Raw genomic sequence first — 17,398 nt, forward strand, 5'->3', positions numbered from 1 at the left:
CAACGTTAAACTGGATAATTACACCAATGGTACATAAACATTCATAATATAAGAATTTACGAATAGTGTATTTAAATATTAACAAATTTTGTACATACGTTACAGTTGTTACGACTTGTATGATATTAAAAATCTATTGTCCATTAAGTTTCTATTTTTATTTTCAAAAATACGTCTTCATTTCCCAATACTATTTTTTACAAATTTGCTAAATAAAAATTAATATATTTGAATTAAAATTATCTCTTTTGTCTTACTTAAGAAAACGATGTATTTCTTTTTGTTCGAAATTTAATTTAGTTAGTCTATATTTTTATTATTAATCGACAAGCAATTACAAAAAAAGTCTTATTATTTTCTATCAAAAAACCTTCTTTCGTAATTTGTAATTTTTACTTTGTTTATTCGTTATATGTTTATTTCGTTAAAGAAAACTAAATTTATTTAAAAAATGTATTTATTTACTACCTATATCAACAGTTTTACATTATTTTTAAAAAATAATTAATCAGTGCAGTTTTCACTCCAAATTTGTGCAGTTTGTGTCATGATTATTTTCTCACTCATTAATTTTTTTTTTTTTTTTTTGATAATCACACTACTTTACACGGCAAAAAGTGTAATTTTATAAATTCGATAAACATTGATAGAAAAATATTCTGGAACATATTTTAATCTCTGTCTATTTTTATAATTAACGTATATACTAATATGTTAATTATAATGATTATAATTTAATGGAAATTATAATTAAAAAGAAAATAGAAAAATATAATTGAAGAAATTATAAATTTGTAATTAATAATTAATTGGGTATTATAAATGTATTTACAATTGATTCGTAAATTATATGAATCGGTATAGAAAAATTTGATCAATTGAAATTGAAGTTTTTAGGCAATTTTTTCAGTGTGAAAATAAATCTGTTAATTTGAAGTTACTATTGCACTCTGAAGAATTGATTCTAAAAGAACGCTTTTCTGGAAAGTCTTTGTCTATCTGTAAAACTGTTGTTGATGTTGAGTCCATTGAGGTTGAGATGGTTGTTGTGGCGGTGGTCCGTACTGTGGATCCTGAATGTAACTGGGTCTTATTGATGTCGGCGTCGGTGGTGCGTATTGTTGTTGCGTCGGTTGAACATAAGGACCCGGTGGATGTTGTGATTGTGAGTAATATTGTTGTGTCTGTGAAACTGGCGGTGGAACACTATAGTTTGCATAATTCACTTGAGCTGGAGGAGGATTATAATAATGATGAGTTTGTTGAGCATGAATCTCGTGTGTATTTACAGATGTATCCTGAATTGGAACTGTTATTAAATTAGTCCTCATTGGGGGATTATTGGGTGGTGGCGCTGTATTTTGAGTGTAATTTTGCATTGATATCATTGATTGAGTTCGATGTTGTCGATGTTCAACTGATTGTTGATTCACCAATGAATTAACGCGTGGATCATTGCCCATTATTGGTTGCACCATATGAGCCGATTTCATGCGACTATTTTGCAATGTAACTGGTGAGACTTTTGATAATTGTGATTCCATTTCAGATTTTGAATGAGCATATTGTGATTGATCGACCTGCATTCCCTGAACCGGTTGCAGTGGCGTTGATATATGTCGATGATTAATATGAGCCTGGAAAAAAAATTGTTTATTAGTATCATTTCATCTTCTTTGTTTTTGATTATTGACAATATAAAGAAATTTTAAATTTAATTTCAAAAAAATTAAGGAGGAAATTAAAAAAATTCCTCCTTTTTATATTGTTTGTTGCTATATTCGGAGGTGGAAAACAATTTACTTTTGATTAAAAAAGAAAAATGACAGGAAACTTACTTGCAAATCTCTTTGACTTAAATAAGTTCGTCTGCAACCTGCATTTCCGTATCGAGTACCTCCATGTGTACACATAAAAACTGTTCCAAGTCCTGTTTGTTCGACTCTCGAAACTTTCTCTCTACATCGAGGACATACTTTGTCTTCTCTCTTTGCACACGATAAACAGAAAACGTGTTTGCAAGGAATCTGTAAAAGTATTATAAAACAATTAACTTCTTATAATTAATAAGAATTAGAGCATAAAATCAGAATAGTAATTAAAATTTAGTTAGTTTTAGTTTTATAAAAATAATTATAATTTATAATTAGTGTTTTAGTAAACTATTAATTTACCATCCGCCCGTAAATGAGAATTGGTTTTAGACATTTATCGCAACAATGAATCATTGGATTTAGCACTTTTTCTCCAATCAAATTAACCCGATGATCCCAACGCAAACGAAGCATTGGCTCAGGAGGTCCTCTATTAATTGTCGTGAACGTTGGAGCCTCCAATTGAGAAATATCAGCTTCTAAATCAAATTGTTGCTCCGAAATTGGTGGATGAATTTGTTGAGTTTCATGTATTAGTTGTTGATGTTGTGGCGGTTGCTGCTGCGGTTGGGGTTGTTGTTGAGGTGGTTGTTTATGTGGCGACTGTTGTTGCTGATGCTGTGGTTTTTGTTGTTCTTGCTCAGGTTCATTGGTCTCCATTGGAGTTTCCTCTTGAGTTTGTACAGTGTCTTCCTCATCACTTTCAATTACCTTTAAAAAGAATTCAAATCAGTAATTAATATAAATAAATTATTATTTTACTTTTAATAGAATTCAAAATTACAAATATTTAATTATTAATTACAATAAATTTTTTGTAATTAAATATTAAACCTGCGGTAAAATTTGAGGTTAGGAACAAAATATACAAACATAAGAATAACAATTATTTAATAACAAAATATGTTTGTAGTGGTTAAATAAAATGAGGATAAAATATAATGAATGATAAATAAATGTTTAGGTAAAGAAATTGTTTACCTTCACCGCTTTTTTAGATCGTCCTCTGGCTCGCCCGCGAGCTCGTCCTCGGGCTCTACCTCTAGTTCTACCTCTCATTCTCTTGCTTCCATTTTCTTCCATTATTAAAAAAAGGATTTACCTTAATGAAGAATGTATTCTTTTCTTGTAAATTGTTACTTGTAAACGTTATAAACGTTGTAAATCAAAACCAAAATATTAGTTTTTATAGGTTAGGATTATTGAACTCGGCATCATTCGTTCTTTTCTGTTACTTAATTTATATATAATACAAAAATAACACTAGTAATAATAACTCTGTTGTATATTGTTAATTTAAATTAATGTTACTAATAAATATCTAGTAACAGTGATATCAAATTTGATAATTGGATTACAATCTCAAAACACAAATTGACGCACACAATCACAAGTTGTTTTAGTATGCGTTCTCACACATATTTAAACGTCACCCACGTCGTACTTCTATATGTGTGTAGAACAATTATTAAAACTTTTTAAAATTAAAAAGAATAAAATTTTTACCCTTTCTTTTATTATTTTTAGTAATTATAGCATAAAAGAGCCTTTTTCAACTTTTTAATATAAACAAATGTTTTATTATATTCTTTTTTAAATAAGAATTCATTTTGTTATATTAAAAAGAAAGTTAATCTTTAAACAAAAATGTTGTTGTTTTATTATAGAAATTATTATTTTATTATTATTTTACTGAATAATTATAGAATTTTTTAACTATAAATAAAAAAAACCATTAATTACAAATTTGAAAATATTCCGGGAAAATATAGTTTACAAAAACAGTCAATAGGCGGCGTTGCACAAACCGGAAGTTCTACGGGGTTCACAAAACTACAAAAAAGGAAATGGGAAAGTTGGCAAAAACAGAAAACGGCAGCCATTACACGACACGCTGGTGAAAAAGTAAGCGTTATTCGTTCATCGGTTTATAAAAATCCAGTATTTCATCATTTTCAATAATTCTGAATCATTTGTGGACGACGTATTCATTGAGGCACAACTTTTTCTTATTGTAAGTTGATTGAGTTGAATAAAAAATACGGAATTCTTAATGGAGCGTTCCAAGCCATTTTTTTTTGTATACTCAAAGTAATGATTTTTAGCATTATATTGCATCAAAACAATCTTATGCAGTGTTCGCGTTATGAAAAAAGAAATGTTAATTAGCTCGCGTTAATTTTTTCGTTCGTGAGGTGTTTTGTTTGACAAAAAAAAAGAAGGTGCTTTTGGAGTTCAATTAAAAGGAGGTCAAAAATAAAATAGTCGATAGTGGTCGGAGTCCTTGACGTGTTGCGTCAAATTGGAATTTACTACATTTATTTGTCAATCGTACTCACTTTGGATTTGAGTCAATTTGATTCATTATCGCGAATTTGGTAATTATATGATAAACATTAAAGGAATATTATTAATTTTTATGTAAAGTCACTTGAATAATTTTACACAAATATTTTTTACCCTTAAATAAAATTTATTTATTTCATGAGTATGTTTGGTAAATATTAGTAAACATTTGTTTATTATACAATTACTGACAATGTTTTAATTGTTTTTTTTTTTAAATAAGAACATCTTTATCGTTAGCATTGCTTTTTATAATGTTTGGAAACAATTTTTCGAACTTTCTAGGTAATTGCTGTTAAATGTGAAAGCGTCATTTCATTTGTCTTTAAAACGAGAATGTCTTATCACGTAATAAAAATATATTTTATCACCAAGATAAATAAAATAAATCACAAATCCCGTTTATCATATAAAAAATTAAAAATCGTTTTTTAATCATTTCTTTCAGATAACGAAAAATAATTGAACCTTATTTAATTTATAATTCTCTCTGGATATTTTAAACTTTTTTCTCTGAAAAAAAAAGAAATTTCGGTTACTTAATGTAACTGGTGTTACGATTTCTGCGGAAAAAATAATATAATCTTTAAAAAAAGCTAATAATTAAATCATAAGTCCTGTTGAATGCAGTTTCATTTTAATTATTTCCGGTAAAAATTTTAATTGCAAGTATTTACCTGAACCTGAATTCCATTAAAAAAGGATGCCAATGGTCAAGATCTGCTAATATCATCTACATGGATGTGGACTGTGGATTTTGTGGATAATTCCTTTTGCTCTTTTGCTCAAGTTTTTATCAAATTTCAATTATTTTCAATCTTTGACAAATAACTTGAAGGAATTGAACTTGTTTACAAGTCAGCGGTTATTTTACCCTTTGGATCATTTGCCAGTTACTGTTTTGAATTTATTTCAAACAGTTCATCGAGTTTTTGAATATTATTTTAAATCTTCAGTATAATAGCGAGGCATTTTATGGAATCTCTCCAACATTTTTCTTATCGCGGTTGACAATTTTTTCAATTCCGGATGAATTGAGGTAAGTATCACGACGTGATCTAAAATGAGAATTTAATTCGACTCACGAGTTTAAAATAGCCGGTATTGAAGATATTTCTATAAATAAACAAATCATTTTTTTCAATCATTTTTTTTTTTTTATATATTACTTTTTTTACACTGGAAATTAATTTAATTGGGTGGAGTACTTTTTATACTTTTTATTACAATTCCTTTTATTTAATTTTTTATATTTATAATTAGTAAAAGAACAAAAAACGTTTAAATCTTTAATGTAAATTTTCAGCTTGATTCAATAAGAAGTGGATGAAAAATCGGTGTTTCGGAAAAATTGTTCAGTACAATAATTAAACAATTACGGGCACCGAAATTAACAAATATTAATTTTCTCTATTGTAAATTAAATAAGTTTTAAACTTTCTAAACTGAAAAATAATTTTCAGTTAAATAATTGATTAATTATTGATTTAATTAATATTTAAAGAAATTCTATTAATTTAGTAAAACTCTAATTTACAGGTTTTTTTAATTCTTGACGACTTAATCTTTAAAATTAAATATATTTCATCCTAATTTAAAACTAGTTTCCATTTTATTTATTCAAATATATTTGATTCTATTTTTTCTCTTATATTTTCAGAACATTTTCCTTCTTTCACTAGTTATTATTAATTTTAAATTAGGAAAAAATATGTCGTTTAATTAAAACATTTTTTTTAATTAAAAAATTTTGTTTAATTAAAACAATTTGTTTAATTATATTATTTTGATTCTGTATATAAATAAAGACATAAATTACTATAATAAATTTTAAATCTCTATTAATAGACTAGTTCAATAGAATTAATCGTTATTAATTCTATTAATTTTTTTAATTAAAACTTAAATTGAAGATTAATTCATTCTATTTTATGGAATTCAGGAACATCAAGTAGCAAACTCTGCATTCTAAAAACTTTGTCGACAGGACAAGTAACCCAATAAACAAATTTATAAATAATAATTGTTTAAAATTCGATACTAAAATGAATTTGAAACGACTTGAATTTTTTTTAAATTAAAATACAATTTTTTTTTAATTGTCTTGCTGATACGAAATTCCATTTTTAGGAGCTCTTGATAACTTTGAAAAGTGACATTTTTCAAGCATTTCATCTATTAAAATAGATTGCTGTGAAAAAAATCAATTTTCCATTTTTGCACTGTTAAAGAGAATTTTTGATTAAAATATTTTAATTTAAATTTTTCAAATTAGGCCTGTTTGATTAAAATGATTTTTTAAACTTAATTAATATATTTAATAATAATAATAATAGCAACAACTAATTAACAAATAATTTTCAAATCTTAAAAAAGATTTGAAAGGGATTTCACCTAAATTTATTTTTTCATAATTTGAATGCATTTATTCATTTTTAATTCAGAAAAATGTTTTATATCTACTTTGCTTTTTGTCAAAAATTAGAATTTTCGTTTTCTGTATTAAAAGTGCCTATAGAACATCTAAATTTTGAATTTCGCTTCTGTATTATTTTTAATATATTTATTTAACTAAAAAAAAATTAAAACAAAAAAATTCGAAAGGGGTTTTGTTTTTGAGGCATGGCAAAAAATGATATGTGTTACAGGACCTTAGCGATGATTTGGTGCGTGTATTAAAGAGAATGAGCAATTCGCCGTCTACGATGATGTTTCTAACAATGATGCGGTGAATGTAACTGCACTTTATTTCTGCTTCTTCATTTTCTTGTTCCTCACTACTGAATGGACCAATTTTGCTGTGTCGCAAGTCGTCATTTATTCTCGTCGACTTCGTTAGCTTGCATCGAAACCTTTTAGGCCCTGACTGCAAGAACTTAAATTGAAGAAAGAAGAATTTTTCAGTGAAGGTAATACTCCAATAGTAAAAGTAATAAGATTTAGCTCTTAATTTTTTTTCTATTTTGCGAAACAAGATTTGTGATTTTTCTGTTGGGTCAATTTTTTTTTACCTTTTTTTTTAATCTACGTGGAAGATAAAAATTAAAATGAATTCTTACTTATAAGAATATACCCTATAATTAAGATTTTTTTAGGTAAAAAATAAGTATCGGTAAGTAGTTCTTGAATTTTCTCATGGTTAATTTTGTTCAAGAACGACAAATTTTTGAATCAATAAAGATTTCCTTTTTTATGATGGTATATTAATGTTATTTAATTTTTTTTTCGTTGTTAGAATTTTTATCTATTGATGGTTCGTTAGATAAGTGACTTCAATTTTACAATTCAATATTTCGAGTTCTTCGATGATTAAAAAGCGATTCATTTGCGGAGACACGTGATTGTCGAGAAACATCTTCAGTTCGTCAACAAAAAAAAAAAACTTTTTTAAGGAGAATGGATTTTGTTTTTTTATTGAAGAGAAAATAGCAAAAAAAAAAAGAGATGATTTAAGGTGATGACGGATTTTTTTCTACAAATAACTTTAGGTAATGATTTTTTGTTTTAAGACTAAGTCGTATCTTGAGTCAATAAAGAATTATTAAAATCTACTTCTCAATCTACAAAAAATATTTTTAAGATTTAAATTAAATTATTCAACATTCTAACTAATTCATTAAAAAAAAGAAACTGGAACAAAGTTTACAAAGTCCTTCCTCAAGATACGATTTATTATCGGTTCTTTTACTTCACAATCGGATTTGAAAATTATTCTTGATTACTATGGTAAAAATTTGGATTGGATTCTTTTTCAAAGATTCTTTTCTGAAAAAAAAATCTGCATTATTAATTTTCGAGTTTTTTCGCCGCATAATTTAATTTTCTTAAACACAAAATGAAATTATGAAAATTTAAAAAATTGAGGAATTTTAAAAAGCAAATGGAATTTAATTATGCAATTGAATCAAGTCAAAGCACAATAATAATGATTCAATTGATCTTCGAGGATATTTTTGTTTTGTTCTTTTTCAATGAGGAGAATTAGCATCCAGCTGCTGTTATCTACAAGTTACGTTGATAAAAAATTCACCACAGAAAACGTCACACATTGTATCGAAATAACATGAACTTCATTGCTTCAATAAGAACTTCATCAGTTCCATGGCAGTCTCTCAAAGTTGGGAAGCATTTTCCAGGAGGATGACAATTTTTTCAGCTTTTCAATACGTGTGTCGATTTGATCAAATTTCTTTCGGAATAAGCTGTTTCATTATTCTCTTGTATCAAATCCATATTATTTCTTGAATTGAGAAAATTGAGACACTTCTTTTATGCTGATAAATAATTTCCTTCGTTAAAAAAATTTAGTTATTTTTTTAATTCGGCTAAATTTCGTTCTTCGATTTTTAATTTAATTCATTGGCATAAAATCTCAAATTATTAAAATTGATTTATAAAAGTTGGAAAAATAAATTTATATATTTTCTTAATAATTACAATTATTTCAAACTGAATATTTTTTTAATAAGCGAATTATTTTTAAATCGAAACACTATATTCACTAAACACTAAATTCGGGTTAACTATAGTACCGTTTATTTTGTTTTCCCTTTTTTTTATAAATTCTATTTTTTTCGTTTGAAATTATGTCAATGGATTTTTTTTACTCAGAAACATTTTTTGTATAGGTGCTTTTAATATAATTAAAAGATATTAATTGAAACTAACTTTTTCAATTTTTTCTGATAAATAAAAAATTGTCGAAAATGGTGCGATAATTTTATTTTAGGTATTATCTTCTGTTTAATGACTAAATTGTAGATAGATTTTTTCTCTGACACATTCACATTTTTAGGAAATTCAATAATTTATAAATTTTAGTTTCTTCTTTTTGGTTTTTGAAAATTCGATGAATTAAAAATTTTCATTTAGAATTTCAAAACTCCTGAGAATCTCTTTTATAATTCGGATTAATCTAGTTATAATTGAATTTAATTAGCTGTTTTTAGAAACTAAGTAGATGATTATTTAATTGTTATACAATTATAATTAACTTATTTTGTAATGAAAAGGCCTAAATTCGGTTATTATTACAAAATAATTAAAAAAACGGTTTTAACAAACAGCAATAAATAATTAACTGTATAAATAATTTATATCATTAATTATTTTGAAATAATTCGAATAATTTAATGATTAAATTAATATTTTGTGCTAAATAATTAATCATTTTATTAAATAGCATTGAGAAATCAAACGCATGATATTTATATTCAATCCGGTACTTTGTAAAATTATTCTGTACACTTAATATAATTGTTTCAATTTTTATTTAATTATTCTTCTATTAATAATTTTTTTCCAATTAAATTTAAATTATGTATTTTAAATATTTATATAATATGCCTAATATATATTTATTTAACAAACCCAATATTTTTATTCAGTACGAATATTTTTAATAATAGAAAATTTTAACAAGTTTATTAAGATTTTATTATATAAAATTATTTATTAAAATATTTTAATATAATTATATTAACAAAATCTTCTTTCAACTTTTCTTGAAATTTTTGAGAAAAGTGTAGAATATAAATAATTGCAGAAAAAATCTTACAATCTTAATCAAAATAAAAAAATTATGTTGATTAATTAAACGGAGTAAATTGATCAATAAAACAATTTAAATTGCTTTATTTGAAAAATATCTATTTTTAATCATAATTATTTAATTTTTCCCAACTGAAATGTAAAGTTTTCTCATAGTTTTCAGAATATTTTTTCATCCCCCTTGAAATGCTGAACGATGAGGATTTTCTTCTAAATTAATTAATAATTGAACAATTAATCAATTAATTACTACCAGTGCATAAGAGTGTGAATTTCATATAATTGACCTTGGCACACTTTTTGCATTCTTTTACAATTCACAATTAGTATAAAATAATTTTCGATTGCCTACTTCGATCTTTAAACATTCTTGTCACTTGAGAATATATTTTGAATAAAACTAATCAGTTTTTATAAATTAATAAAATAAATAATTATAATATTTTGTAATAATTAAATTACAATATTTATGTTTATTTATTTATTAGGTATTCAATTAATTTAATTTTTGTAATATTAAGTAATTTTGTTGTAATAAATTAAATAATTCATTAATAACATTGTCGGAAATAGTTCGATAATTATCGAAAATTAATTACAAGAATTAAATATTAAATAATTTTGATGTAATCCATTAATTCAAAAAATTGTCGAAAATGGTGCGGTAATTACACTGAGAAAAAAATTATTTTATTCAAATAACCGATTAATTGACTATTATCAATTAAATATTTACTTGAATCAAAAAATATTTAATGGAGTCAATTAAATGGCATTTGAACCAATAATTTCAGAATTTGAAGCAAATACCATTTAATTGACTCCAATAAATATTATTTGATTCAATTAAATATTTAATTGATAATAGTCAATTAATCAGTTATTTGAATCAAATAAATTTTTTTTTCAGTGTATCGACAATTAAGAAAAATTAATTGCAATATTAAATATTTTTTCAAAATAAAGTTATCCTATATTTTTTCAACTAATTATGTACTTAATTAATTTAATTTTTACAATATTAAATAAATTTGCTGTAATTAATTAATTAAATTGTCGAAAATAGTTAGATAATTATTGGACTGTGTTATAATTATCGACAATTAATATAGAAATTTATTACAAAAATTACAATATTGCATAGTTTTCCAAAATGAAGTTATGTTTTGAATTAATTATGTACGTAATTAAATAAATTTTTACAATATTAAATAATGTAATTAATTAATTAATTAATTAAATTATCGAAAATAGTGCGATAATTAACGACAATTAATATATAAATTTATTACAACAATTACAATATTAAATAATTTTCACAAAATGAATGAAAATATTTACGATTAATATCGTGAAGAATGAAAATAAGTATTTTCGTAAAATAATTTTAATATATTATAATTAAATAATAGCCTGATTAAATGATTAAAGTCTTAACTAAATAAATAATAATAGATGAAAGCGACCAAGTTAGTCGTATCGAACAAAAATATAATTATTGGAAGTTAGATTTTTCATTTTAATTTTTATTTTGAGAGTGAGATTAAATTTTTTTCCATTTTTTATTCAAGTGCATTTCAAATATTGTCTTTTTAATAATTCCATTCTTAATTCATTAAATTTTATTATTTTTTTTAAGAAGGATAATTTTGAATAATAATTAGTGATAAAAATATTTCCCAAAAATTCTTATTTTAATAAAATTCTTTTCAAATATTTTCTTTTCATATAACTCTATTCTTGATTTACTGAACTTTTCTGTTTTCTAATTTTTTTAAGCCGGAGAAATAATTTGGAATCATTACTGACAAAAATATTTCCCAAAATTCCCTTCAATTGTAAAATATTTATTAAAATTTATTTAACCATAAGAATAACAAATTCGAAGACATTCGGACATCAGTCGTTTTTATTTTCTTTACTATTAAATTACTTGAACATTAAAGATTTGATTTACTGTTAATTATTTTATTCTGTATTAAAGAAAAATTCCAACAGAAATTTTTCAACTTGTTTCAAAAATGAAATTTTCTCATGTATCTCAATAATTTGTTATGTGTATCAATTCTTCGAATTATCGTAATTTTTTTCCCTCTCTTAAATTTGCAGATTAATTAAAAAAAAAACACTCACACAAAACAAAAAACAAAATGAGCGTCATAATTAGACTACAAAATTTGGCGTGGTCCGCAAACGCCCTGGACATCCGCCAATTCTTTCGCGGACTCAGCATACCGGAAGGCGGCGTACACATCGTTGGTGGTGAACTTGGAGATGCTTTCATAGCATTCAGGTGAGAATCAATTCCACGTCAATATGAAGAAAAAGAAATATTTTTAAAATCTCAACGTTGCTTCGATTTCGTTCCTTGAAATTAAAACAAACAATCTTTATTCACTCTTCTTAACTTTTCTTTTTTTTAAGTTCAAAGAAGTTTTTCATTCAAGTAATTTTTTTATTATTAGGTTAAATTTTTTTTTTTAAAGAGAAATGAATTATTTAGTAAAGCGTTTCATTTCACCCCCTTACAGTACCGACGAAGATGCGCGACAGGCGATGATGAAGGACGGTGGTAAAATCAAAGAAATGAAGATAAAATTACTCTTGAGTTCAAGAACGGAAATGCAAAAGGTGATTGAGGTGGCGAGACAGCAGAGTTTGTCGTTACAGACATTTATGCAAACAACAACACCGGTGCCAGTTGTACCAGCAGTTCCAGCGAAACAACAATCGCCAGGTGAGGCGACACGTCGAGAAAAAGAGCGCGACACTGAAAATGAGACGAGCAATAAGGATCGTAAGGAGAGACAACGCGAAAGATCACGTTCACGATCACGCGACAGAGATCGAACACGTAACGACAGGAATGATCGTCGTGATCGCGACAGAGATCGTGATCGTGATAGGGGACGTGATCGTGGTGGTCGCCGTTGGGAGCGAAGTCGATCACGTGATCGTGATCGTGACAGAAGGGACAGAAATCGTCGTCGTCGTAGTGATCGTTCGAAGTCACGTGATCGAACACGTTCCAAGGATCGTGATCTTAAACGTAATGATCGACGAAAGGATTGTAATGATGAGGAGAATACGAACGATATTGTTTGCGTGGGACAATTCGCTAAGGAAAAACCGAAGAAACCCCTACCTGAAAATGGCGTCTGGGAGGTACCACCACGTACCCAACAAATTGGAGTAATTGCACCAAATATTCTTGGAGCTGGTATTGCCGCATTACCAACGCAAGATGATAGACCATCACCATTTGGAAATTCAGTTCTAGCTCAACAATTCTCTCTAAATGGATTAAATGGCGTTGGTAGTCTCATGTCGGCTAGATTACCAAATCTAGGTATCAATCAATTATCCCAATTGGGTAATAATTCACTCTCTGGTAATAATGGCAATTCACTGAATTCATTGCGTGGTCCTCGTGAACCGTGGGGCGATAATGGACGAATGGATTCGTTACGTTTTCAAAATCGTTCGGGACCATTCGGCTCATCACAGGAGAATTCCAATTTATTTAATAATTCAAATAATTTTCGTAATCGAAGTAATGCGTTTATGAACAAAGTTCAAGAATTAGACAGCAGAAGGAATCCTCACGCATTTCAAGCTTCTGCTTTCAAGGGTCCATCATTCGACAAGTCCGATAGATCCAACGATCGACTTAATAGAAATCCAATTTCTCGTTTTGGACAAAATGATCAGTCATCGACGTTATCAACAATGGACAGTGGAAATTGCGTCGAAGTAAGAAATATGCCATTGAGCGCAACTTACAGTGATGTACGTCACGGTTTCTCCGGTCTATTCATCAGGAAAGATGGTCTCAAACTAATAAACGATAATCATGGCAATAGAGTTGGTATCGCTTATATAAAATTCGTAAAAAATGACGCTAAAGAGCAGGCTCTTAAATCGCCGAAATATGTACGTGGCTCCGAGGTTGAGGTTCTCCATCTCGAGGAATCGATATTTGACAAAACAGTCGATTCATATCCGTCATGTGATAGAGACAATAGGGCTAGTTTTTCACCGGTTGAAAATGATTTTCCATCTGAGGATGTAAAAAATTCGTCGACAATTGACGATGATAATGTTCCTGAGGCGGATGCTGTTAAGGCACCGGAAGTTGTGGTAAAATCGTCATATGTTGTTCTCACTGAATTACCATCGTACGCCAAAGAAATGGACATTTCCAATCTCTTTCAAGACATAAAGATAAATGATGTTTTCATTAAGACAATGGAGAATTCCGGTAGTACAAAATATTTGGGTTATTTGCATTTCGAGAAAATTGAAGACGCCGAGGCGGCGCTTACGAAAACTTTGAAAATTGGACCAAAACAAATCACGGCTTCATCAATTTCGGAAACTTTGTTCGAGAGCGAGAAACGTGAATACGAGGAGGAAAATGGAATTCCTTCGGAATCTGATTGTATTATCATGCGGGGACTTCCTTATCAGTCAAACGATCGAGATATTTTGGATTTTTTCTCCGATATTGGCATTGTACCACACAGGTGAGAAACTATTTTGATTTTTTTTTTATTATGAAAAAGAGAAAGGAATTTATTGAAAAAGAATAATAGAATTATATCAGCCTACTATTTACAACTTTTTGTAGAATTTGCTACAATTTAGATACTTTTTTTTAGATTTGTGACACTAAAAGATACATTTTTCTTCTTTTTGAAAATTGGCTCTACCTTAAATTCTCAAAGCAATAAAAAATTATTCTCAAAAATTTTAATTCTTAGAAACGATTAAAAAAATTTCAATAAAATTCTTAGGAACAATTAAAAATTTTTTAATAACATTCTTAGAAGAAATTCAAAAAATTTCAATAAAACTATTTAAAATAATTCAATTATTTTTAAAAATGTGAAGAAAATTTTTCGCAAGAATTCAATTATTTTCAATACTTATCTACTATTTTAATGAGATTTCATAAAACCAATTAATTAAAAAACAAAAATTTATAAAATTGTGAATCGATTGAAATGAATTTTTTTAGACGTCAAATTTAATTTTTCGATAGCTACTTTTTACAGTCTTAAACTGCTTTTTTTTACTACTTTTTTAAAATTAATTATCGAGTGCAAAGACTTATATTCATAATTTATTTTCCAGGATACATATGCTTCTGAATCAATCTGGAAAACCAGCGGGCGAATGCTTCTGTGAATTTGACACATCTGAGGAGGCAATGCGTGCAATTGGTAAAAATGGTTTACCCCTGGGAAAGAATGTACCGACGATAATGTTGGTGCCACGTTCTAAAATGCTGGATACCTTGGGAATATCTGACAGTCATTCGGCGCAAATACAAATACCACATCATTATCCAATGCATCATCATCATCATCCAATGCATGATATGAGGCCACGTTTTCCAGGGCCAATGCATTATCCACGTTTTGGCTTTGGACCAAGAGGACCACCGCCTGGAATGATGGGAATGCCACGACACATGATGCCACCACGACATCCTGGACAAATGGATCATGTTGATCATGTTTTTGGAAAGCCCGGTTGCGTTGTTTCACTTGAAAATGTTCCGTTTAAAGCGAGTATCGATGAGATTATTGAATTTTTCTGCGATTTTGAAATCAAACGCGAACAAATAATTCGTCGTTACAATGAACAAGGAATGCCAACTGGCGATGCTCGTATTTGTTTTCAATCACCAATTGAGGCGCAACGCGCTTTAAGGGAATTAAAATTAAGTAAAATGCGCGATCGTACGATATATATGAAAATTGCATGAGAAAACCAGTCGGTGGAAGATGACAGTGAAATTCTTCCACGGAACAAAGACAAGTAATTCTAAAAAATATTATTTCTTGTTTGACATCATGTTTTTTAACTGTCTAAACGTAGAATCTTGATGTTTGTTCCACTTGAAAAAAAACACTAGTTTCTGTTCAATAAACATTGACAAAAAAGAAACTAAAACACATTGTTAAAGAATTACAAAGAAAAGTAGAACTTTCTTATTTTTTTCTTCTGCGATTGTATTGAAAATGGCTTTTTTTTATTTAAGAAACTTGTACATAAATATTTTTTTATAAGTCCGAAACTACAGTCGCAAAGAAAACAAAGTTCTTCGATCGTTAACTTTTCGTTTAATATACAATAATAATTTTTTTTAAATCGTTGGTTAATTGAATTATAAAATTAATTTTACTTTTTGAAAAAGGTATTAAAAGTCAAACTTCCAACGATAGTGTAAATATTGATGAAAAATTTAACGAATGTGTGATATATGTAAATTTTTTTCCATTTTAATCCATCTCGATGTTGCTTTAATAATTTTTGCACCAGTTTCAGTTTAATTAAAATTAAAGTTTAATTTAATTTTTATTCTTTTATCGTTTAAAATGTTGAAAAATAGATTTAAAATTTCTTTTTCTTTTTGAAAAGTTTAAATAAAAGCACATCGAAATAAAGTGGATTGTGAACGATAATGTGGAGAAGAAAAGAAAAAGAGAATTAAACAAACTGAATGTCTGGGAATCGAGTGTGAGGAATTAGAAATTATTGTACAAATTTTAAGCGATTAGTGTCAGAAAATAAACACGAATTTATATGAAAAAAAATATATTGTACGAGTAGAATCATTTCACCGCATTATATTATGATATCTTTAAAAATAGTTCATTGTCAACATTTTCTCTTGTTGAGGTACAAGAATCATTCAAGATATCAATAAATTTGTATTTAAAAATTAGAAATTCGAATTATTTTTTTAGAAAGATAAAATTTAAGATGTTTTTGGGTAAATTATTTAAGGTAATAATATAGATATGGATTAACAAATTTCCAAAGAAGAAAATTAGGTATTCATTATAATTCATATTAATGTTACCTGTCTAATTATAATATCGTTAATTATATAAGTTAAAAAACATTCTGTTCACTAAATTCTAATGTTAATAAGTAATTTACAATAATTATTTACTATATTTTCTTCTTTATTTTATTTTTTACCTATTTTTATTATTTTGTCAAAAATTTGTGCATAATATTTAGAATAAATTAATTAATTTTGTAATTATTTTAAAATATATACAGTTATTTATTATAAATTTATAAAAAAATTATCCCCCTCCAATACAACATTAATTATTTACAACATATTTATCCCCCTCCAAGTTTCTAAATTTTTTAAAAAATTAAAAAAAAAAATAATCCCCTTCCAAGTGTACGGAAGTGTGGAATAAAAAATTCAACACAGCTTTAAGTACAAGTTAATTTTAAATTTTACCAACATTAGAAAAATATATATTTATGGTGAATTTTTTTAATATAAAAAATTTTTTTTTAATATTGTTTATTTTATTTTTTTTACTTTTATTATTATTATTTTTACTAATTTTGTTTAATATTCCAATATTTTTTGTATTTATTTTTATTATTTAAACAGAATAATCGCTTGTAGATAGTTTATTTTGTATTCCAATTATTTTTCATTTTTTTCCTCATTCTATTTTAATTTTTTCACTTATTTATTAAATGCAAATTTTTAATTACTTTTTATTTTATCTAATTAACTTCATTGTTCAATTTTTTCTTTCATAATTACTTTATAAATTTTTTTGGAAATTCAAATCTAAAATTAA

At 26.7% G+C, this 17,398-nt stretch overlaps 2 protein-coding genes across 3 annotated transcripts; one reads left to right on the plus strand and one right to left on the minus strand.

Moving 5' to 3' along the window:
* Nucleotides 1-439: 439 nt before the first annotated feature.
* LOC122507625 (E3 ubiquitin-protein ligase Hakai) lies at nt 440-3,285 on the minus strand. Its single transcript, XM_043620437.1, has 4 exons — nt 2,856-3,285; nt 2,175-2,585; nt 1,839-2,027; nt 440-1,637 (listed from the first exon to the last, which is right to left on the minus strand). Exons 1-4 carry the CDS (start codon nt 2,955-2,957, stop codon nt 996-998), a joined length of 1,344 nt encoding a protein of 447 aa, XP_043476372.1. The 5' UTR covers nt 2,958-3,285; the 3' UTR covers nt 440-995.
* A 434-nt stretch (nt 3,286-3,719) lies between these two features.
* Nucleotides 3,720-16,375, plus strand: LOC122507563. Of its 2 annotated transcripts, none has more exons than XM_043620350.1 (5): nt 3,720-3,888; nt 6,869-7,129; nt 11,880-12,063; nt 12,302-14,296; nt 14,907-16,375. In XM_043620350.1, exons 3-5 carry the CDS (start codon nt 11,921-11,923, stop codon nt 15,541-15,543), a joined length of 2,775 nt encoding a protein of 924 aa, XP_043476285.1. In that variant the 5' UTR covers nt 3,720-3,888; nt 6,869-7,129; nt 11,880-11,920; the 3' UTR covers nt 15,544-16,375. The 2 variants fall into 2 exon arrangements, with proteins under 2 accessions (XP_043476285.1, XP_043476292.1); XM_043620357.1 differs by lacking the exon at nt 3,720-3,888 and adding an exon at nt 3,896-4,252.
* Nucleotides 16,376-17,398: the final 1,023 nt, after the last annotated feature.

This window comes from Leptopilina heterotoma, unplaced genomic scaffold, assembly GCF_015476425.1.
Source record: "Leptopilina heterotoma isolate Lh14 unplaced genomic scaffold, ASM1547642v1 Lhet_114, whole genome shotgun sequence".
NCBI classification, from domain to species: Eukaryota; Metazoa; Arthropoda; class Insecta; order Hymenoptera; family Figitidae; genus Leptopilina; species Leptopilina heterotoma.